At 41.1% G+C, this 23413-nt stretch overlaps 1 protein-coding gene across 1 annotated transcript in view; it reads left to right on the top strand.

Moving 5' to 3' along the window:
* Nucleotides 1-23413, top strand: part of SLC44A2 (solute carrier family 44 member 2) — a gene marked incomplete in the record, with an annotated part of 587432 nt that overhangs the window by 93356 nt on the left and 470663 nt on the right. Inside the window, 1 exon segment of the mRNA XM_053717929.1 lies at nucleotides 12859-12907. Within this exon segment, the coding sequence (XP_053573904.1) occupies nucleotides 12859-12907 (49 nt within the window).

The raw sequence follows: 23413 nt of genomic DNA, 5'->3' as shown, positions 1-23413 counted from the left end.
GCAACTCATTGTATTCCCTGCATGATCCGGTTCATCTCTACAGAGCTCAGGGGTCTTCAAAACTTATTTTGAGGGAGGTAATTTCTCTCAGCAGAGCTGTGAGAATTGTAGTTTGACTGAGATAAAAAACGTTTATTCTGTAATTTGTTTCCTGCTTTCAGAATTTGTTATCTTTGCTAATGGGATTAAACCTTTGCTAAAGTTGTGTTGTTTACAAGGATTGAGGCTATAACTGTTTCAATTTATTAATTTTCAACTGTCATAGATCTTCTGTGCTTCTTAAAGGCACAGTACGTTTTAATATTATTCTAATTGAATTGTATTTCCAAGTTGCAAGTTTATTTGCTAGTGTGTTAAACATGTCTGATTCAGAGGATGATACCTGTGTCATTTGTTGCAATGCCAAAGTGGAGCCCAATAGAAATTTATGTACTAACTGTATTGATGCTACTTTAAATAAAAGTCAATCTGTACAAATTGAACAAATTTCACCAAACAACGAGGGGAGAGTTATGCCGACTAACTCGCCTCACGTGTCAGTACCTACATCTCCCGCTCAGAGGGAGGTGCGTGATATTGTAGCGCCGAGTACATCTGGGCGGCCATTACAAATCACATTACAGGATATGGCTACTGTTATGACTGAGGTTTTGGCTAAATTACCAGAACTAAGAGGTAAGCGTGATCACTCTGGGGTGAGAACAGAGTGCGCTGATAATATTAGGGCCATGTCAGACACTGCGTCACAGGTGGCAGAACATGAGGACGGAGAACTTCATTCTGTGGGTGACGGTTCTGATCCAAACAGACTGGATTCAGATATTTCAAATTTTAAATTTAAACTGGAAAACCTCCGTGTATTACTAGGGGAGGTGTTAGCGGCTCTGAATGATTGTAACACAGTTGCAATACCAGAGAAAATGTGTAGGTTGGATAAATATTTTGCGGTACCGACGAGTACTGAAGTTTTTCCTATACCTAAGAGACTTACTGAAATTGTTACTAAGGAGTGGGATAGACCCGGTGTGCCGTTCTCACCCCCTCCGATATTTAGAAAAATGTTTCCAATAGACGCCACCACAAGGGACTTATGGCAAACGGTCCCTAAGGTGGAGGGAGCAGTTTCTACCTTAGCTAAGCGTACCACTATCCCGGTGGAGGATAGCTGTGCTTTTTCAGATCCAATGGATAAAAAGTTAGAGGGTTACCTTAAGAAAATGTTTGTTCAACAAGGTTTTATATTGCAACCCCTTGCATGCATTGCGCCGATCACGGCTGCAGCGGCATTCTGGATTGAGTCTCTGGAAGAGAACATTGGTTCAGCTACTCTGGACGACATTACAGACAGGCTTAGAGTCCTTAAACTAGCTAATTCATTCGTTTCGGAGGCCGTAGTACATCTTACTAAACTTACGGCGAAGAATTCAGGATTCGCCATTCAGGCACGCAGGGCGCTGTGGCTAAAATCCTGGTCAGCTGATGTTACTTCTAAGTCTAAATTGCTTAATATACCTTTCAAAGGGCAGACCTTATTCGGGCCCGGGTTGAAAGAGATTATCGCTGACATTACAGGAGGTAAAGGCCATGCCCTGCCTCAGGACAAAGCCAAAGTTAAGGCTAGACAGCCTAATTTTCGTTCCTTTCATAATTTCAAAGCAGGAGCAGCATCAACTTCCTCTGCACCAAAACAGGAAGGAGCTGTTGCTCGCTACAGACAAGGCTGGAAACCTAACCAGTCCTGGAACAAGGGCAAGCAGGCCAGGAAACCTGCTGCTGCCCCTAAAACAGCATGAATTGAGGGCCCCCGATCCGGGATCGGATCTAGTGGGGGGCAGACTTTCTCTCTTCGCCCAGGCTTGGGCAAGAGATGTCCAGGATCCCTGGGCGCTAGAGATAATATCTCAGGGATACCTTCTGGACTTCAAATACTCTCCTCCAAGAGAGAGATTTCATCTGTCAAGATTGTCAACAATCCAGACAAAGAAAGAGGCGTTTCTACGCTGCGTACAAGAGCTCTTGTTAATGGGAGTAATCCATCCAGTTCCACGATCGGAACAGGGACAGGGGTTTTACTCAAATCTGTTTGTGGTTCCCAAAAAAGAGGGAACTTTCAGACCAATCCTGGACTTAAAGATCCTAAACAAATTCCTAAGAGTTCCATCGTTCAAGATGGAGACTATTCGGACAATTTTACCTATGATCCAAGAGGGTCAGTACATGACCACTGTAGATTTAAAAGATGCTTACCTTCACATACCGATTCACAAAGATCATTATCGGTACCTAAGGTTTGCCTTCCTAGACAGGCATTACCAGTTTGTGGCTCTTCCATTCGGATTGGCTACAGCTCCAAGAATCTTCACAAAGGTTCTGGGTGCTCTTCTGGCGGTACTAAGACCGCGGGGAATCTCGGTAGCTCCATACCTAGACGACATTCTGATACAAGCTTCAAGCTTTCAAACTGCCAAGTCTCATACAGAGTTAGTGCTGGCATTTCTAAGGTCACATGGATGGAAGGTGAACGAAAAGAAAAGTTCACTCGTTCCACTCACAAGAGTTCCCTTCCTGGGGACTCTTATAGATTCTGTAGAAATGAAGATTTACCTGACAGAGGACAGGCTAACAAGACTTCAAAGTGCTTGCCGCACCCTACATTCCATTCAACACCCGTCAGTGGCTCAATGCATGGAGGTAATCGGCTTAATGGTAGCGGCAATGGACATAGTACCCTTTGCACGCTTACACCTCAGACCACTGCAACTGTGCATGCTAAGTCAGTGGAATGGGGATTACTCAGACTTATCCCCTTCTCTGAATCTGGATCAAGAGACCAGAAATTCTCTTCTATGGTGGCTTTCTCTGCCACATCTGTCCAGGGGGATGCCATTCAGCAGACCAGACTGGACAATTGTAACAACAGACGCCAGCCTTCTAGGTTGGGGTGCCGTCTGGAATTCTCTGAAGGCTCAGGGACAATGGAGTCAGGAGGAGAGTCTCCTGCCAATAAACATTCTGGAATTGAGAGCAGTTCTCAATGCCCTCCTGGCTTGGCCCCAGTTGACAACTCGGGGGTTCATCAGGTTTCAGTCGGACAACATCACGACTGTAGCTTACATCAACCATCAGGGAGGGACAAGAAGCTCCCTAGCTATGATGGAAGTATCAAAGATAATTCTCTGGGCAGAGTCTCACTCTTGCCACCTGTCAGCAATCCACATCCCGGGAGTGGAGAACTGGGAGGCGGATTTCTTAAGTCGTCAGACTTTTCATCCGGGGGAGTGGGAACTTCATCCGGAGGTCTTTGCCCAAATACTGCGACGTTGGGGCAAACCAGAGATAGATCTCATGGCGTCTCGACAGAACGCCAAGCTTCCTCGTTACGGGTCCAGATCCAGGGATCCAGGAGCAGTCCTGATAGATGCTCTGACAGCACCTTGGGACTTCAGGATGGCTTACGTGTTTCCACCCTTCCCGTTGCTTCCTCGATTGATTGCCAGAATCAAACAAGAGAGAGCATCAGTGATTCTAATAGCACCTGCGTGGCCACGCAGGACTTGGTATGCAGACCTGGTGGACATGTCATCCTGTCCACCTTGGTCTCTACCTCTGAAACAGGACCTTCTGATACAGGGTCCCTTCAAACATCAAAATCTAACTTCTCTGAAGCTGACTGCTTGGAAATTGAACGCTTGATTTTATCAAGACGTGGGTTTTCTGAGTCAGTTATTGATACCTTAATACAGGCTAGGAAACCTGTTACCAGAAAGATTTACCATAAGATATGGCGTAAATACCTATATTGGTGTGAATCCAAAGGTTACTCTTGGAGTAAGGTTAGGATTCCTAGGATATTGTCTTTTCTACAAGAAGGTTTAGAAAAGGGTTTATCTGCTAGTTCATTAAAGGGACAGATCTCAGCTCTGTCCATTCTGTTACACAAACGTCTGTCAGAAGTTCCTGACGTCCAGGCTTTTTGTCAGGCTTTGACCAGGATTAAGCCTGTGTTTAAAACTGTTGCTCCACCATGGAGTTTAAACCTTGTTCTTAATGTTTTACAGGGCGTTCCGTTTGAACCCCTTCATTCCATTGATATAAAGTTGTTATCTTGGAAAGTTCTATTTTTAATGGCTATTTCCTCGGCTCGAAGAGTCTCTGAATTATCAGCCTTACATTGTGATTCTCCTTATTTGATTTTTCATTCGGATAAGGTAGTCCTGCGTACTAAACCTGGGTTCTTACCTAAGGTAGTTACTAACAGGAATATCAATCAAGAGATTGTTGTTCCTTCTTTATGCCCAAATCCTTCTTCAAAGAAGGAACGTCTACTGCACAACCTGGATGTAGTCCGTGCTCTAAAATTTTACTTACAGGCAACTAAGGAATTTCAACAAACGTCTTCTCTGTTTGTCATTTACTCTGGGCAGAGGAGAGGTCAAAAAGCTTCCGCTACCTCTCTTTCTTTTTGGCTTCGTAGCATAATTCGTTTAGCTTATGAGACTGCTGGACAGCAGCCTCCTGAAAGAATTACAGCTCATTCTACTAGAGCTGTGGCTTCCACTTGGGCCTTCAAGAATGAGGCCTCTGTTGAACAGATTTGCAAGGCTGCAACTTGGTCTTCGCTTCATACTTTTTCCAAATTTTCCAAATTTGACACTTGCTTCATCGGAGGCTATTTTTGGGAGAAAGGTTCTTCAGGCAGTGGTTCCTTCTGTATAAAGAGCCTGCCTATCCCTCCCGTCATCCGTGTACTTTTGCTTTGGTATTGGTATCCCAGAAGTAATGATGACCCGTGGACTGATCACACTTAACAGAAGAAAACATAATTTATGCTTACCTGATAAATTCCTTTCTTCTGTAGTGTGATCAGTCCACGGCCCGCCCTGTTTTTAAGGCAGGTAAATATTTTTTAATTTATACTCCAGTCACCACTTCACCCTTGGCTTTTCCTTTCTCGTTGGTCCTTGGTCGAATGACTGGGAGTGACGTAGAGGGGAGGAGCTATATGCAGCTCTGCTGGGTGAATCCTCTTGCACTTCCTGTTGGGGAGGAGTAATATCCCAGAAGTAATGATGACCCGTGGACTGATCACACTACAGAAGAAAGGAATTTATCAGGTAAGCATAAATTATGTTATTCAATGCTCTCCTAGCTTGGCCTCAGTTAGCAACTCTGAGGTTCATCAGATTTCAGTCGGACAACATCACGACTGTGGCTTACATCAACCATCAAGGGGGAACCAGAAGTTCCCTAGCGATGTTGGAAGTCTCAAAGATAATTCGCTGGGCAGAGTCTCACTCTTGCCACCTGTCAGCGATTTTAGATCCCAGGCGTGGAGAACTGGGAGGCGGATTTTCTAAGTCGCCAGACTTTTCATCCGGGGGAGTGGGAACTTCATCCGGAGGTCTTTGCTCAACTGATTCATCGTTGGGGCAAACCAGATCTGGATCTCATGGCGTCGCGTCAGAACGCCAAGCTTCCTTGTTACGGATCCGGGTCCAGGGACCCAGGAGCGGTGCTGATAGATGCTCTGACAGCCCCTTGGGTCTTCAACATGGCTTATGTGTTTCCACCATTCCCGATGCTTCCTCGTTTGATTGCCAAGATCAAACAGGAGAGAGCTTCGGTGATTCTGATAGCACCTGCATGGCCACGCAGGACCTGGTATGCAGACCTAGTGGACATGTCGTCCTGTCCACCGTGGTCTCTGCCTCTGAGACAGGACCTTCTAATTCAGGGTTCTTTCAACCATCCAAATCTAATTTCTCTGAGGCTGACTGCATGGAGATTGAACGCTTGATTCTATCAAAGCGTGGCTTCTCGGAGTCGGTTATTGATACCTTAATACAGGCTAGGAAGCCTGTTACCAGAAAAATTTACCATAACATATGGCGTAAATATTTATATTGGTGCGAATCCAAGAGTTACTCATGGAGTAAGGTTAGGATTCCTAGGATATTGTCCTTTCTACAAGAGGGTTTAGAAAAGGGCTTATCTGCTAGTTCGTTAAAGGGACAGATTTCTGCTCTGTCTATTCTTCTACACAAACATCTGGCTGAAGTTCCAGACGTTCAGGCTTTTTGTCAGGCTTTAACTAGGATTAAGCCTGTGTTTAAGACTGTTGCTCCGCCGTGGAGCTTAAACTTAGTTCTTAATGTTCTTCAAGGCGTTCCATTTGAACCCCTTCATTCCATTGATATCAAGCTGTTATCCTGGAAGGTTTTGTTTTTGATGGCTATTTCCTCGGCTCGAAGAGTCTGAGTTATCTGCCTTACATTGTGATTCTCCTTATCTGATTTTTCATTCAGACAAGGTAGTTCTGCGTACTAAACCTGGGTTCTTACCTAAGGTAGTTTCTAACAGGAATATCAATCAAGAGATTGTTGTTCCATCACTGTGTCCTAACCCTTCTTCAAAGAAGGAACGACTTTTGCATAATCTGGACGTCGTCCGTGCCCTGAAGTTCTATTTGCAGGCAACTAAAGATTTTCGTCAAACTTCTTCCCTGTTTGTCGTTTACTCTGGACAGAGAAGAGGTCAAAAGGCTTCGGCTACCTCTCTCTCTTTTTGGCTTCGTAGCATAATATGTTTAGCCTATGAGACTGCTGGACAGCAGCCTCCTGAAAGGATTACAGCTCATTCTACTAGAGCTGTGGCTTCCACCTGGGCCTTTAAAAATGAGGCCTCTGTTGAACAGATTTGCAAGGCTGCGACTTGGTCTTCGCTTCACACCTTTTCAAAATTTTACCAATTTGACACTTTTGCTTCTTCGGAGGCTATTTTTGGGAGATAGGTACTTCAGGCAGTGGTTCTTTCTGTTTAATGTTCCTGCCTTGTCCCTGCCTTCATCCGTGTACTTTAGCTTTGGTATTGGTATTCCATAAGTAATGGATGACCCGTGGACTGACTACACTTAACAAGAGAAAACATAATTTATGCTTACCTGATAAATTTATTTCTCTTGTAGTGTAGTCAGTCCACGGCCCGCCCTGTCTTTAAGGCAGATCTAAATTTTAATTAAACTCCAGTCACCACTGCACCCTATGGTTTCTCCTTTCTCGTCTGCTTTGGTCGAATGACTGAATATGACATGTGAGGGGAGGAGCTATATAGCAGCTCTGCTTGGGTGATCCTCTTGCAGCTTCCTGTTAGGAAGAGATATATTCCATAAGTAATGGATGACCCATGGACTGACTACACTACAAGAGAAATAAATTTATCAGGTAAGCATAAATTATCTTTTTTGAGGTGGAAGCGGCAGGCTTTAGCCAAGGAGTGAAAGAAAGATCGGAGTCAAATGTGACCCTAGACATCGGGCATGCGGGGTAGGGGTAATGATTGAGTTGTTGACGGTTATAGAGAGATTGGGGGTGGATATTTTGGAAGAAGGGGGGGGGGAAATAAGGAGCTCAGTTTTGGAGAGATTTAGCTTGAGGTAGTGAGAGGACATCCAGGAAGAGATGTGAGAAAGACGGTGACACAGGTTAGCAAGGAAGGATATAGGTCTGGTGCAGAGAAGTAGATTTGTATGTCATCTGCATACAAATGATATTGGAAACCGTGGGACTTAATTAGGGAACCTAGTGATGACTTGTAGATTTAGAAGGGGACCGAGCCTTGCGGTACTCCGACAGAAAGTGGTGACGGGGCAGAGGAGGCCCCAGAGAAGGCTACACTAAAGGTATGGTTTGACAGGTAGGAAGAGAGCCACGAGAGGGCTGTGTCACAGATGCCGAAGGATTGGAGCAAGAGAGGGTGGTTAACAGTGTCAAAGGCTGGGGACAGATCAATGAGGATAAGCAGAGGTGGCATTTTGATTTTGCTGTAAGTAGGTCGTTGGTAACCTTAACGATTACTGTCTCTGGAGTGATGGGGACGAAATCCAGATTGCAGTGGGTCAAGGAGGGAGTTTAATGTAAGGAAGTGGGATAGGCGTGCATATACTAGTTTTTCGAGAAGCTTTGAGGGAGGAGGGAAATAGGGCACTAGTTTGATGGGGAGGTAGGATCAAGGGAATGGGTTTTTTTTTTTTTTTTTTTTGAGGATATTGATATTGATATTGTTTTAAAAGATAGATAATCCCTTTATTACCCATTCCCCAGTTTTGCATAACCAACACAGTTTTATTAATATACTTTTAACCTCTGTAATTATCTTGTATCTAAGCCTCTGCAAACTGCCCCTTTATTTCAGTTCTTTTGACAGACTTGCAGTTTATCCAATCAGTGCCTGCTCCCAGAAAACTTCACGTGCACGAGCACAGTGTTATCTATATGAAATACATGAACTAACACCCTCTAGTGGTAAAAAACTGTTTAATTGCATTCTGAAAAGAGGTGGCCTTCAAGGTCTAAGAAATTAGCATATGAACCTCCTAGGTTAAGCTTTCAACTAAGAATACCGAGAGAACAAAGCAAAACTGGTGATAAAAGTAAATTGGAAAATAGTTTAAAATTACATGCTCTATCTGAATCATGAAAGTTTATTTTGGCCTAGACTGTCCCTTTTAAAGCTTGTATTAAAATGACATGCTGTAACATATTAGAAAATTGTCGTTTCTTGACTATGTCTCTTTAACGACTTTAAACTGTTGAATCGAATTGCGCTATAACGAATGAATAAAAGCTTGAATGACGCAGTATATACATATGCTTACCACATAATTCACTATTTGAGATGATTAAAGGGATAGTAAACGCTAAAAATGTTGTTGTTTAAAAAGATAGATAATCCCTTTTTGTTTACCATTCCCCAGTTTTGCATAACCAACACTGTTGTAGAAATATAGTTTTCACCTCTGTTTATAAGCTTCTTCCTCCTTATCTCAGATCTTTTGACAGACTTGCATTTCAAGCAATTAGTGCTGACTCTTAAATAACTTCACGTGCATGAGCACAAAGTTGCTTATATAAAACACATGAACTAATGCCCTCTAGCTGTGAAAAACTGTCAAATGCATTCAGATAAGATACGGCCTTCAAGGACTTAGCAATTAGCATATGAGCCTACCTAGGTTTAGCTTTCAACTAAGAATACCAGTGGGCGACACACCAAGATGGCCACAGAGTTATACTTCTCTGTGCCAGTTATTAGCATTTTAGATAATTAGTGGGCTAACTTCTAGCCATTCAAATCACCCTTGGCAAGTATTGTGCCCAGATATTTACCTGGATCAAGATTGGATATCTCTTGGCCTCCGAGAAGTCATTTAATCAGTATTGACGCCATTGGGCTTTAACGCTGAACTGTGTGTTCAGCCTGTTCCGTATATTTACGTGTAAATAGGCAAAATGGAATATATCGCGGTTAGCGTGATCTAAATGTCCAGTCCTCTATTTATTTGACTATCAATAGATATTGCAGGAGGTGTGTAAGAGCAGAAAGGCGACAGACCTAGGAAAGGCTTATGACGGCTTGACAACTTACAAGGCAGGCGCAAAAACATTGATAGTTTCCAATCAGACTGCCTCAACCCACGATGCTACCTAAAATATCTCAGACTGCCACCTGTCCTGTTTTACTGCAACACCAGTAATACCCGACTGGTTGGAGTGACAAAGCGCAGCATAACCTAACTAGTCCGGGACTTCCCTATTCCCCTGCAAGCATTATCAGTAAGCTAATCGACATAAATAGCGCTGCTGGCCACAGGGCTCATGACGGTCACTACATCCAAGGACATGAGACAGGAATTGAATGGATAGTCAATTCGATTTCAAGAAGCCAACCCTACAAAAACTCTGTCCAAATTCCCACTCCTTGGACACTTGCTAGAATGGATGGAATTGCGAGGAAAAGTGAAATTCGCTGCTGCTTCACAGCCATACTCGTCTAAAGATCTGGACTCTCTATGTTCCCTCATATAGTAGAGGGAATTGCTGAATGTTTTTCTTGTGACTGATAGAGAAAAAGATTGTAGTGGGTTAACAAAGTTCTATGGCGGCTGTGTTGGCACCTGGTGCTTGGTCCAGCACTTCTAGACAGCCGTTCTGGAACTCAGAAAATGACAATTTTGTTGTCAGTATATTTGAGTAGAATGTTTATTTATCTTATGTTTTTTTTGCCCATAATGATTTTAGTATCTTCCGACTACCCCTATATTTTAAATATCTACTATTGTCACATAACATGTTTGTATCATGTATTCTTAAAAATTCATGATTTAGCTGCGTTGCATACAAGCCTTACTCCTTTGATATAAAACAAATAGCTGTGTCAGCAATTAAATTAAACGCTAACTTATACGACTCAGCAAAGAGTATGTTAGCTGTTATACATTGAATTAGAAATGCCTAACTATTCATTTATTCACCTTAGCCTATTTTGCTAACTATTGATAGCATTTAGTAGTTCTTAGACTATTCCATCATTATTCATATCAGCCTTTTAAATTTATGCTTTCCCATCTTTCTATTCCTATATAATATTACTGTATTATTTAAAGGGACACTGAACCCCAATTTTTCTTTCGTGATTCAGATAGAGCATGCAATTTTAAGCAACTTTCTAAAATACTCCTATTATCAAATTTTCTTCTTTCTCTTGCTATTTTTATTTGAAAAAGAAGGCATCTAAGCCAAGCACTTGTTAATTGGTGGGTGAATTTATCCACCAATCAGCAAGAACAACCCAGGTTGTTCACCAAAAATGGGCTGGTGTTCTACCATGGGAATGTGTCCACCACGTCCCTTCCGGTGCCGTGTAATCAGCTGCTGGAGGTTTGTGGCGCTCACTGCGCATGCGCTAGAGGCCCAACCTCCTTAAAACAGCTGATTTACATGGGTCGAGGAAATATATGGCACCACATTCCTGAGTGCACGTTACTGGTTGCAAAATCAGACGGAACAAGCTGTCTGTCAACTGATTTTGTAACCAGAAAGTGCACCAGACGGGTCGCAGAATCTGTACACCATCACACGACGACTTGCACAGCTATTAACCCCTTATACTCAGTCACCAAGTTCAGCCAGTCCCTTCACTGTGTAACAATCTGAGGGGGGAGTATTTGAAAGAAGTTATCTCTTTTTGTGAGTCTGTAAATATTTAGGCTTTACATTCATTCTCTCATACATTTACAGACTTACAAAAAGAGAACTTCTTTCAAATACTCCCCCCTCAGATTGTTACACAGTGAAGGGACTGGCTGAACATGGTGACTGAGTATAAGGGGTTAATAGCTGATGCAGCCGTTGTGTGGTGGTGTACAGATTCTGCGACCTGTCTGGCGCACTTTCTGGTTACAAAATCTGATGACAGACAAGCCTGATTTTGCAACCAGTAACGTGCGCTCAGGAATGTGGTGCCATATATTTCCTTGACCCGCGTAAATCAGCTGTTTTAGGGAAGTTGGGCCTCTAGCGCATGCACAGTGAGCGCCACAAACCTCCTACGCGGTAGACCACTTTATTTTAGAACACCGGCATCTAAACTTACATAATTGCTTTTCAAATAAAGGTACCAAGAGAATGAAGAAAATTTGATAATAGCAGTAAATGTGAAAGTTGCTTAAAATTGCATGCTTACTGAATCACAAAAGTGTCCCTTTAACATGGCTTTTAGTACTTATGTATGCTTTATTTCTTTTTTTATTATTTTTGAAAAAGGAGGAATTCATATCAATAAGCGGATCTTTATAACTAATTTTATTCTTGGTGCATACTTATGCACAAGGTTTAGTTAAGCTGACTTGCCCATCCCCTTTTTATTAAGAATAGATGGTGTGTTATTTAGGTTCATCATAAGTTTTATATAATATCACTATTATTATACTAATATTTTCATGAATATAACATATTGAAGTATAATCTTGCAAACTGGGTTTTGTAATGTGTCATGAAAGTACTGTCAACACTTCCCCTCAATGTATACAAACTCCTATTCTGTATTTATGTTTTATCAATAAAAACACCCCCAAAAAAGAAAAAAAAAACCCTAGAGAACAAAGCAAATTTGATGATAAAAGTAAATTAGAAAGTTGTTTGTAAAAGGACATACCCTATCTGAATCATGAAAGTATAATTTGGACTTTACTATCCCTTTAAGTAAGCATCAGTTTACTGAACTGGATTTTATCTATATCTTCTCTGTGAAAAGCATTATTGGGCTAAAATAAGCTAATCCCAAATGTGGTAAATCGCCATAGAACAAGCTATCAAGTTATTGAGCTGGTGCTCTTTCTCTTTTGTATGCTTGTGATGCATCTCATTGGCTACTGAGAGCTTAGTGTGTGTCAGCCAGTGAGAAATCGGGCCTTAAAAATAAAAAAATGTTCAGTGCACTGCTGGTCCGGAGAGGAAATTGCCCTCACGCTGATCCAATCAGAAGTGCTAATAACACAGCTTGGTCAAGTGACTAGTGCTGCTGATTAGCAGTTTGTGCTTAGGACCAGCAGTGCTGTGGAGGATTATTATTATTAGAAAAAAATAATTGGCCGATTTAATCGATTCTGAAAATCGTTTGTTGCAGCCCTACATATAACAATACACATTGGGAAGATTGACGTGCCACTTCCTGTGTTATTACCTATGAATGCTGTAGAGCTGCGTTTTGTGTGATCAGAAAAAGCTGCAGCTGTGTGAGTCTGTAATGTACACTTGCTTACTGTACCTGTTTTAATGAGGTTTGTAAATCTGGTATAATGAACTAGGAAAAAAATTGTATGTGGGTTGTTGTTTTTGCACTTTTAGTGTTGTATGTGCATAGTTTTTGTGTTCGGCAGAGCTTGCACACACAAGTGTTAATGAAACTTTGTAATGTAAAAACTACCTTTTTGTTTTATGCTTCCCATGGAACTCTGGACAGTAAATTATTATTTTTTATTTTTTTTTAAATGACTAATTTTTGGCCTTTTTGTTTTTGCAGGAGAACCAAAAAAATATGACCCAAGTTTCAAAGGTCCAATTCAAAACAGGTAAGTCTTCTTTATTCTTAATGGTTTTTATCCTGTTTTGTGGAATTTCTATTACACAAAAGAACCATAAAAGTAAAAAAAATATATATATATTAGGAGAAAGTCCAGCACCAATTCTTTTTTGTATATGGGTGCAAGCAGTCTCTGTCTCGCCTCAAACAGATATTGCTATAAAATGTAGAAATGACTGCAGCACTCCTGTTGTATTTTAATAATTTTTAATTACAAGCAGTGAACATACAGGCGACGTTTCGGGCGTATGCCCTTTCTCAAGCCTAATGATTAGTACATAATCCAAACCAACCTTTTTTAAAGGCAGTGCATATGGTAAACAACAGGTGCAACAAATTACAATTACCTTAGTTTCTTAAAGAGACAGTCATACAATACTGCAATCATTAATTTTAACATGTGTTTTCAAATCTTTATAATAATTGACGTGTGTTTATAATAATCTATTAATATTATACCTTTTTCCTGTTTGTGGATGAACAACTTCACTTCCTCTTATTACACTGCTACAGTGTGAACAATTATAGCAAGGAAAAGTACCTTTCTTCTGTTATGTGTGATCAGTCCACGGGTCATCATTACTTCTGGGATATAACTCCTCCCCAACAGGAAATGCAAGAGGATTCACCCAGCAGAGCTGCATATAGCTCCTCCCCTCTACGTCAGTCCCAGTCATTCTCTTGCACCCAACGACTAGATAGGATGTGTGAGAGGACTATGGTGATTATACTTAGTTTTTATGACTTCAATCAAAAGTTTGTTATTTTAAAATAGCACCGGAGCGTGTTATTACTTCTCTGGCAGAGTTTGAGGAAGAATCTGACAGAGATTTTTTACTATGATTTTAACCGGAGTCGTTAAGATCATATTGCTGTTCTCGACCATCTGAGGGAGGTAAAGGCTTCAGATCAGGGGACAGCGGGCAGATGAATCTGCATTGAGGTATGTGGCAGTTTTTATTTTCTGAATGGAATTGATGAGAAAAGCCTGCCATACCGTTAAAATGACATGTATGTATACACTTCAGTATTCTGGGGATGGTATTTCACCGGAACTACTGTGTTAAAGGTCACTAATCCTTTTAATAACTATTCTCATGTTAAACGTTTTTGCTGGAATGTAGAATCGTTTACATTGCTGAGGTACTGTGTGAATAAATATTTGGGCATTATTTTCCACTTGGCAGTTTTTTGCTTTAATTGTGACAGTTTCGTTTCTCTTCACTGCTGTGTGGGAGAGGGAGGGGCCGTTTTTGGCGCTCTTTGCTACGCATCAAAAAATTCCAGTCAGCTACTTTTATATTTCCTGCATGATCCGGTTCATCTCTGACAGATCTCAGGGGTCTTCAAACTTCTTTGAAGGGAGGTAAATTCTCTCAGCAGAGCTGTGAGAATTCTTATAGTGACTGTGAATAAAAAACGTTGTTTTGTTTTCTTATGTACAAATTTAATTAGTGTTTTTTACTAATGGGAACAAACCTTTGCTAAAAGTTGTGTTGTTTTAAAGTTTGATGCAATAACTGTTTTTCAGTTCATTTTTTCAACTGTCATTTAATCGTTAGTACCTCTTTGAGGCACAGTGCGTTTTTTTGCTAAAAAAGATTATAACCAAGTTGTAAGTTTTTTTGCTAGTGTGTTAAACATGTCTGACTCAGAGGAAGATATCTGTGTCATTTGTTCCAATGCCAAGGTGGAGCCCAATAGAAATTTATGTACTAACTGTATTGATGCTACTTTAAATAAAAGTCAATCTGTACAATGTGAACAAATTTCACCAAACAGCGAGGGGAGAGTTATGCCGACTAACTCGCCTCACGCGACAGTACCTGCATCTCCCGCCCGGGAGGTGCGTGATATTTTGGCGCCTAGTACATCTGGGCGGCCATTACAGATAACATTACAAGATATGGCTACTGTTATGACTGAAGTTTTGTCTAAATTACCAGAACTAAGAGGCAAGCGTGATCACTCTGGGGTGAGAACAGAGTGCGCTGACAATGCTAGGGCCATGTCTGATACTGCGTCACAGCTCGCAGAGCATGAGGACGGAGAGCTTCATTCTGTGGGTGACGGTTCTGATCCAAACAGATTGGACTCAGATATTTCAAATTTTAAATTTAAATTGGAGAACCTCCGTGTACTACTAGGGGAGGTCTTAGCAGCTCTCAACGATTGTAACACTGTTGCAATACCAGAGAAACTGTGTAGGTTGGATAAATACTTTGCGGTACCGGCGAGTACTGACGTTTTTCCTATACCTAAGAGACTAACTGAAATTGTTACTAAGGAGTGGGATAGACCCGGTGTGCCGTTCTCACCCCCTCCAATATTTAGAAAGATGTTTCCAATAGACGCCACCACTCGGGACTTATGGCAAACGGTCCCCAAGGTGGAGGGAGCAGTTTCTACTTTAGCTAAGCGTACCACTATCCCGGTGGAGGATAGCTGTGCTTTCTCAGATCCAATGGATAAAAAATTAGAGGGTTACCTTAAGAAAATGTTTGTTCAACAAGGTTTTATATTACAACCCCTTGCATGTATCGCGCCGATTACGGCTGCGGCAGCATTTTGGATTGAGTCGCTTGAAGAGAACCTTAGTTCCTCTACGCTAGACGACATTACGGACAGGCTTAGAGTCCTTAAACTAGCTAATTCTTTCATTTCGGAGGCCGTAGTACATTTAACCAAACTTACGGCTAAGAACTCAGGATTCGCCATACAGGCACGCAGGGCACTGTGGCTAAAATCCTGGTCAGCTGATGTTACTTCTAAGTCCAAATTACTTAATATACCTTTCAAGGGGCAGTCCTTATTCGGGCCCGGTTTGAAAGAAATTATCGCTGACATTACGGGAGGTAAGGGCCACGCCCTACCTCAAGACAAGGCCAAAGCTAAGGCTAGACAGTCTAATTTTCGTTCCTTTCGGAATTTCAAAACAGGAGCAGCATCAACCTCCACTGCACCAAAACAGGAAGGAGCTGTTGCTCGTTACAGGCAAGGCTGGAAGCCTAACCAGTCCTGGAACAAAAGCAAGCAGGCCAGGAAACCTGCTGCTGTCCCAAAGACAGCATGAACCGAGAGCCCCCGATCCGGGACCGGATCTAGTAGGGGGCAGACTCTCTCTCTTCGCCCAGGCCTGGGCAAGAGATGTTCAGGATCCCTGGGCACTAGAGATCATATCTCAGGGATACCTTCTAGACTTCAAATTATCTCCCCCAAGAGGGAGATTTCATCTGTCAAGGTTGTCAACAAACCAGATAAAGAAAGAAGCGTTTCTACGCTGCGTACAAGATCTGTTAACAATGGGAGTGATCCATCCGGTTCCGTGGTCGGAACAAGGACAAGGGTTCTACTCAAACCTGTTTGTGGTTCCCAAAAAAGAGGGAACTTTCAGGCCAATCTTAGATTTAAAGACTCTAAACAAATTCCTAAGAGTTCCATCGTTCAAAATGGAAACTATTCGGACAATCTTACCCATGATCCAAGAGGGTCAGTACATGACCACAGTGGATTTAAAGGATGCTTACCTTCACATACCGATCCACAAAGATCATCACCGGTATCTAAGGTTTGCCTTCTTAGACAGGCACTACCAGTTTGTAGCTCTTCCATTCGGATTGGCTACGGCTCCAAGAATCTTCACAAAGGTTCTGGGTGCCCTTCTAGCGGTACTAAGACCGCGAGGGATTTCGGTAGCTCCGTACCTAGACGACATTCTAATACAAGCTTCAAGCTTTCAAACTGCCAAGTCTCATACAGAGTTAGTTCTGGCATTTCTAAGGTCGCATGGATGGAAAGTGAACGAAAAGAAGAGTTCTCTCTTTCCTCTCACAAGAGTTCCATTCTTGGGGACTCTTATAGATTCTGTAGAAATGAAGATTTACCTGACAGAAGACAGGTTAACAAAACTTCAAAATGCATGCCGCGTCCTTCATTCCATTCAACACCCGTCAGTAGCTCAATGCATGGAGGTGATCGGCTTAATGGTAGCGGCAATGGACATAGTACCTTTTGCACGCCTACACCTCAGACCGCTGCAATTATGCATGCTAAGTCAGTGGAATGGGGATTACTCAGATTTGTCCCCTACTCTGAATCTGAATCAAGAGACCAGAAATTCTCTTCTATGGTGGCTTCATCGGCCACACCTGTCCAGGGGGATGCCATTCAGCAGGCCAGACTGGACAATTGTAACAACAGACGCCAGCCTACTAGGTTGGGGCGCTGTCTGGAATTCTCTGAAGGCTCAGGGACTATGGAATCAGGAGGAGAGTCTCCTTCCAATAAACATTCTGGAATTGAGAGCAGTTCTCAATGCCCTTCTGGCTTGGCCCCAGTTAATAACTCGGGGGTTCATCAGGTTTCAGTCGGACAACATCACGACTGTAGCTTACATCAACCATCAGGGAGGGACAAGAAGCTCCCTAGCAATGATGGAAGTATCAAAGATAATTCGCTGGGCAGAGTCTCACTCTTGCCACCTGTCAGCAATCCACATCCCGGGAGTGGAGAACTGGGAGGCGGATTTCTTGAGTCGCCAGACTCTTCATCCGGGGGAGTGGGAACTTCATCCGGAGGTCTTTGCCCAAATACTTCGACGTTGGGGCAAACCAGAGATAGATCTCATGGCGTCTCGCCAGAACGCCAAACTTCCTCGCTACGGGTCCAGATCCAGGGATCCGGGAGCAGTTCTGATAGATGCTTTGACAGCACCTTGGAACTTCAGGATGGCTTATGTGTTTCCACCCTTCCCGCTGCTTCCTCGATTGATTGCCAAAATCAAACAGGAGAGAGCATCAGTAATTCTAATAGCACCTGCTTGGCCACGCAGGACTTGGTATGCAGATCTAGTGGACATGTCATCCTGTCCGCCTTGGTCTCTACCTCTAAGACAGGACCTTCTGATACAGGGTCCATTCAAACATCAAAATCTAACTTCTCTGAAGCTGACTGCTTGGAAATTGAACGCTTGATTTTATCAAAACGTGGTTTTTCTGAGTCGGTTATTGATACCCTGATTCAGGCTAGGAAGCCTGTTACCAGAAGGATTTACCATAAAATATGGCGGAAATACCTATACTGGTGCGAATCCAAAGGTTACTCCTGGAGTAAGGTTAGGATCGCTAGGATATTGTCTTTTCTACAAGAAGGTTTAGAAAAGGGTTTATCAGCTAGTTCATTAAAGGGACAGATTTCAGCTCTGTCCATCTTGTTACACAGACGTCTGTCAGAAAATCCAGACGTCCAGTCCTTTTGTCAGGCTTTAGCTAGGATCAAGCCTGTGTTTAAAGCTGTTGCTCCACCATGGAGTTTAAACTTAGTTCTTAACGTTTTACAGGGTGTTCCGTTTGAACCCCTTCATTCCATTGATATAAAAATGTTATCTTGGAAAGTTCTGTTTTTAATGGCTATTTCCTCGGCTCGAAGAGTCTCTGAGTTATCAGCCTTACATTGTGATTCCCCTTATCTGATTTTTCACTCAGACAAGGTAGTTCTGCGTACTAAACCTGGGTTCTTACCTAAGGTAGTCACTAACAGGAACATCAATCAAGAGATTGTTGTCCCATCCTTGTGTCCAAATCCTTCTTCAAAGAAGGAACGTCTTTTACACAATCTGGATGTAGTTCGTGCCCTCAAGTTCTACTTGCAGGCAACTAAAGATTTTCGCCAAACTTCTTCCTTGTTTGTCGTTTACTCTGGACAGAGGAGAGGTCAAAAAGCTTCTGCTACCTCTCTCTCTTTTTGGCTTCGTAGCATAATACGTTTAGCCTATGAGACTGCTGGACAGCAGCCTCCTGAAAGAATTACAGCTCACTCCACTAGAGCTGTGGCTTCCACTTGGGCCTTTAAGAATGAGGCCTCTGTTGAACAGATTTGCAAGGCTGCAACTTGGTCTTCGCTTCATACTTTTTCCAAATTTTACAAATTTGACACTTTTGCTTCTTCGGAGGCTATTTTTGGGAGAAAGGTTCTTCAGGCAGTGGTTCCTTCTGTATAATGAGCCTGCCTATCCCTCCCGTCATCCATGTACTTTTGCTTTGGTATTGGTATCCCAGAAGTAATGATGACCCGTGGACTGATCACACATAACAGAAGAAAACATAATTTATGCTTACCTGATAAATTCCTTTCTTCTGTTGTGTGATCAGTCCACGGCCCGCCCTGTTTTAAGGCAGGTAAATATCTTTTAAATTATACTCCAGTCACCACTTCACCCTTGGTTACTCCTTTCTCGTTGATTCTTGGTCGAATGACTGGGACTGACGTAGAGGGGAGGAGCTATATGCAGCTCTGCTGGGTGAATCCTCTTGCATTTCCTGTTGGGGAGGAGTTATATCCCAGAAGTAATGATGACCCGTGGACTGATCACACAACAGAAGAAAGGAATTTATCAGGTAAGCATAAATTATGTTTTCCTGCTGGATGTTAACATTTTTAATTTACTACTCCCTATGTCAGTTTTAACCAAATAATCCTGTAGATTTCTCTGCCTTTTATAAGATAACAGTGGAAAAGACTGAAATTCTATTATTTCGTGATAATAATTTTTCAAAATGTGCCAATGTTTTTTGACTATTCCTGATATGTTTACTGTTGACATTATATGTACTAACAAAAGGAATTCTATCACTTTTTTCTGTAATAATTGATTCCGTGGAATCAGATTAACCTTTTGTAATTCATTTTCCAAAATTTTCTTAGGATAGCCTCTTTGTACAGATTCTTGGTCACTGACTATACATTTTCACTCTAGTGTACTGAGATTTAGGTAGATATTTAATGGTATTCTCTGGATGACAGCTTTCATAAGACAAAAAAAGTATTTTTGTCTGTTTTTTTGACAAAAAGATCAGTCTTGAATGTATCATTCTCAATATATACTGTCACATCCAGAAAATCAATGCATTTAGTACCATATTGCATAGTAAATTCTATGTTAGCAGAATTGGAGTTGATCTGTGTAAGGAATACATTAAGGGTATCTATATCCCCCAACCATATCGTGAAGACATCGTCTATATAGCGCCACCATATGCTGGCATGTTGCTTAAACAACTCATTTGAATAAATGTTTTCCTGTTCAAATGTTCCCATATATAATCCAGCATATGGTGGCGCCATATTGGCCCCCATTGCGGTGCCCCTCTTTTGTCTGTAATAGAATCACCAAATAGAAAGTAATTATTAGTTAATACAAATGTAAGTAAATCAATAATGAAATCCACTTGTTAATCAGTATAGATTTGTTCCTGACATAAGCTTTGTCTCACTGATTGTATACCTCCCAAATGGGGGATACAGATATACAAATTTTTAACATCTAATGTTACCAGTATGGGACATTGCTGACCTTGAAAAGTGATCATATTGAGCTTGTTCAAGAATTCAGTAGAATCCTCCAAATATGATGCTAATTTTGACACTATTGGTTTAAGTATTCTGTCCAAGAAAGTAGCCACATTAGATAGAACTGAGTCAACACTTGCAACGATTGGGCGACCCGGTGGGTTAATGAGACACTTATGAATTTTGGGCAGTATATATATATATATTAGAGGTGTAATACATTCTTTCTTAATTAGATATTCCTTCAGTTTAAGGTCAATAACCTCGTTATCAAATGCATTTTGGACAATTGTCAATAAATCATTTTGGATAGTTCTTAAGGGATTTATTTTCCAATCTTTCATATATTTCAGTATCTCTTAATTGGTTATTAATTTCCTCAATATATTTCACCTTATCCATAATTACGATTGCCCCGCCCTTATCGGCTTGTTTAATTATGATATTAGGATTATTAACAATATTTCTAAGGGATTTTTTGTGTCTTCTATCGATTAAATTATACTTAATTTGTACCCCTTTATGTGTCCTAATATCATGTTTAAGATTCTCCATATCTTTATTCACCAATGCAAATAATGTCTCTACCGGATGGTAGTTAGTTGGCGGTAAAAAACTAGATTTGGCAATCAAATTATAGTTTGAAAACTTTAAACCATTATCATTGATAACATTGGTATATGAGAAATTCTCAGATATCCTAGCAAAATGTGTTTTTAGACGTAATTGTCTAAAAAATCTATATAACTCAATGTCCAAGTCCATAAAGTTAATGGTGTTGCTAGGGCAAAAGCCCAGACCTCTATTGAGTAGATTAATTTCCCCTTCGGTGAACGGTACCTGTGATATGTTGACCACTAAATCATTTACCGTTTCACCCGACGTCCTCTCGGTGGCCGACTTGCGACTCCGCTGGTACTTCCGACCGCCCCTCCGCTATATATATATCTATATATCTAAATATCTATATATCCCTCTATCCTCTCGTAATGTAAAAAAATGAGACAAAGATGAATCATTTCAGAACTTTTTCCACCTTTAATGTGACTTATAAACTGTACAACTCAATTGAAAAACAAACTGAAATCTTTTAGGTAAAGGGAAATAAAAAACTAAAATAATATGGTTGCATAAGTGTCAACACCCTTTAATACTTTATTGAAGCACCTTTTTATTTTATTACAGCACTCAGTCTTTTTGGGTATGAGTTTTTCAGCATTTCACATCTTGACTTAGCAAGATTTGCCCACTCTTTGCAAAAACACTCTAAATCTGTCAGAATGCGAGGGCATCTCCTGTGCACAGCCCTCTTCAGATCACCTCATAGATTTTGAATTGGATTCAGGTCTGGGCTCTGGCTGGGCCATCCAAAAACTTTAATCTTCTTCTGGTGAAACCATTCCTTTGTTGATTTGGATGTATGCTTTGGGTCGTTGTCATGCTGAAAGATGACGTTCCTCTTCATGTTCAGCTTTCTAGCAGAAGCCTGAGGGTTTTGTGCCAATATTGTCTGGTATTTGGAACTGTTCATTATTCCCTCTACCTTGACTAAGGCCCCAGTTCCAGCTGAAGAAAAACAGCCGCAAAGCATGATGCTGACACCACCATGCTTCACTGTGGGTATGGTGTTCTTTTGGTGATATGTGTTGTTTTTGCGCCAAACATTTTTTGGAATTATGGCCAAATAGTTCAACTTTGGTTTCATCAGACCAGAACACCTTTTGCAACATGCTTTTGGGAAACTTCAGATGTGTTTTTGCAAAATTTAGCCGGGCTTGGATATTTTTTTTTGTTGTTTTTTTTTTTTTTTTGTAAGAAAAGGCTTCCGTCTTGCCACTCTACCCCATAGCCCAGACATATGAAGAATACGGGCGATTATTGTCACATGTACCACACAGCCAGTACTTGCCAGATATTCCTGCAGCTTCTTTAATGGTGCTGTAGGCCTCTTGGCAGCCTCCCAGACTAGTTTTCTTCTCGTCTTTTCATCAATTTTGGAGGGACATCCAGTTCTTGGTAATGTCACTGTTGCACCATATTTTCTTCACTTGATGATGACTGTCTTCACTGTGTTCCATGGTATATCTAATGCCTTGGAAATTCTTTTGTTTCTCCTGACTGATACCTTTTAACCATGAGATCCCTCTGATGCTTTAGAAGCTCTCTGCGGACCATGGCTTTTGTTGTAGGATGTGACTAACAAAATGTCAGGAAAGACCTACTAGAACAGCTGAACTTTATTTGGGGTTAATCAGAGGCACTTTAAATGACAGGTGTGTACTGACTCCTATTTAACATGAATGTTATTGCTTAATTCTGAACACCGCTACATCCCCAGTTATAAAAGGGTGTTCACACTTATGCAACCATATTTTATTTTTATTTCCCTTTACCTAAAAGATTTCAGTTTGTTTTTCAATTGAGTTGTACAGTTTATAGGTCACATTAAAGGTGGAAAAAGTTCTGAAATTATTTATCTTTGTCTCATTTTTTTACATCACAGAAACCTGACATTTTAACAGGGGTGTGTAGACTTTTTATATCGTATGTATTCTAAAGGAAAGAAAGTTGCATGGTAACTTTTATTGGTCAGTGCAAATTGGTAAGATTCACAAGATTCCAATTGCTTTTAAAGTGGCTTGCCCCTGGTCTGCAAAAAAACATATTTTACTTAGGAAATTAAGGTTTTAATGTATTTTAAATATTTATTTTGCATGGAGATAATTTTTGATGCATAAATAAGAATACTTTAACGTCCGCTTTAAAAAATGAGTAAATGCCTGGTATTTTATTTTTTTTATATAAGTCTCAAGGCATTTTGTCCCTTTTTAACTTTCATGGTTCATGTATAAGTAAGATCCGCCTCTTCAGAATATCCAATTATTAAAGGGACATAAGACACCAAACTTCTTTCATGATTCAGATAGAACATACAATTATTTTTTTTTATTTTTTTTTAAAACCACTTTCCAATGTACTTCTATTATCAAATTTTGTTATCCTTTTTTTGAAAAGCAGGAAGGTAAATTTAGAAGCGTGCACGTGCCTGCAGTACTGTATGGTAGAGGTTTTTCAAAAATGTTACACATTGGCAAGAACAGTAGATGGCAGCACTATTTCCTGTCATGTAGTGCTTCAGGCATGTGCA

This window comes from Bombina bombina, chromosome 6, assembly GCF_027579735.1.
Source record: "Bombina bombina isolate aBomBom1 chromosome 6, aBomBom1.pri, whole genome shotgun sequence".
Lineage (NCBI taxonomy): Eukaryota > Metazoa > Chordata > Amphibia > Anura > Bombinatoridae > Bombina > Bombina bombina.
Note: the sequence above shows the minus strand (reverse complement) of the source record. Positions and strands in the feature narration are given on the sequence as shown.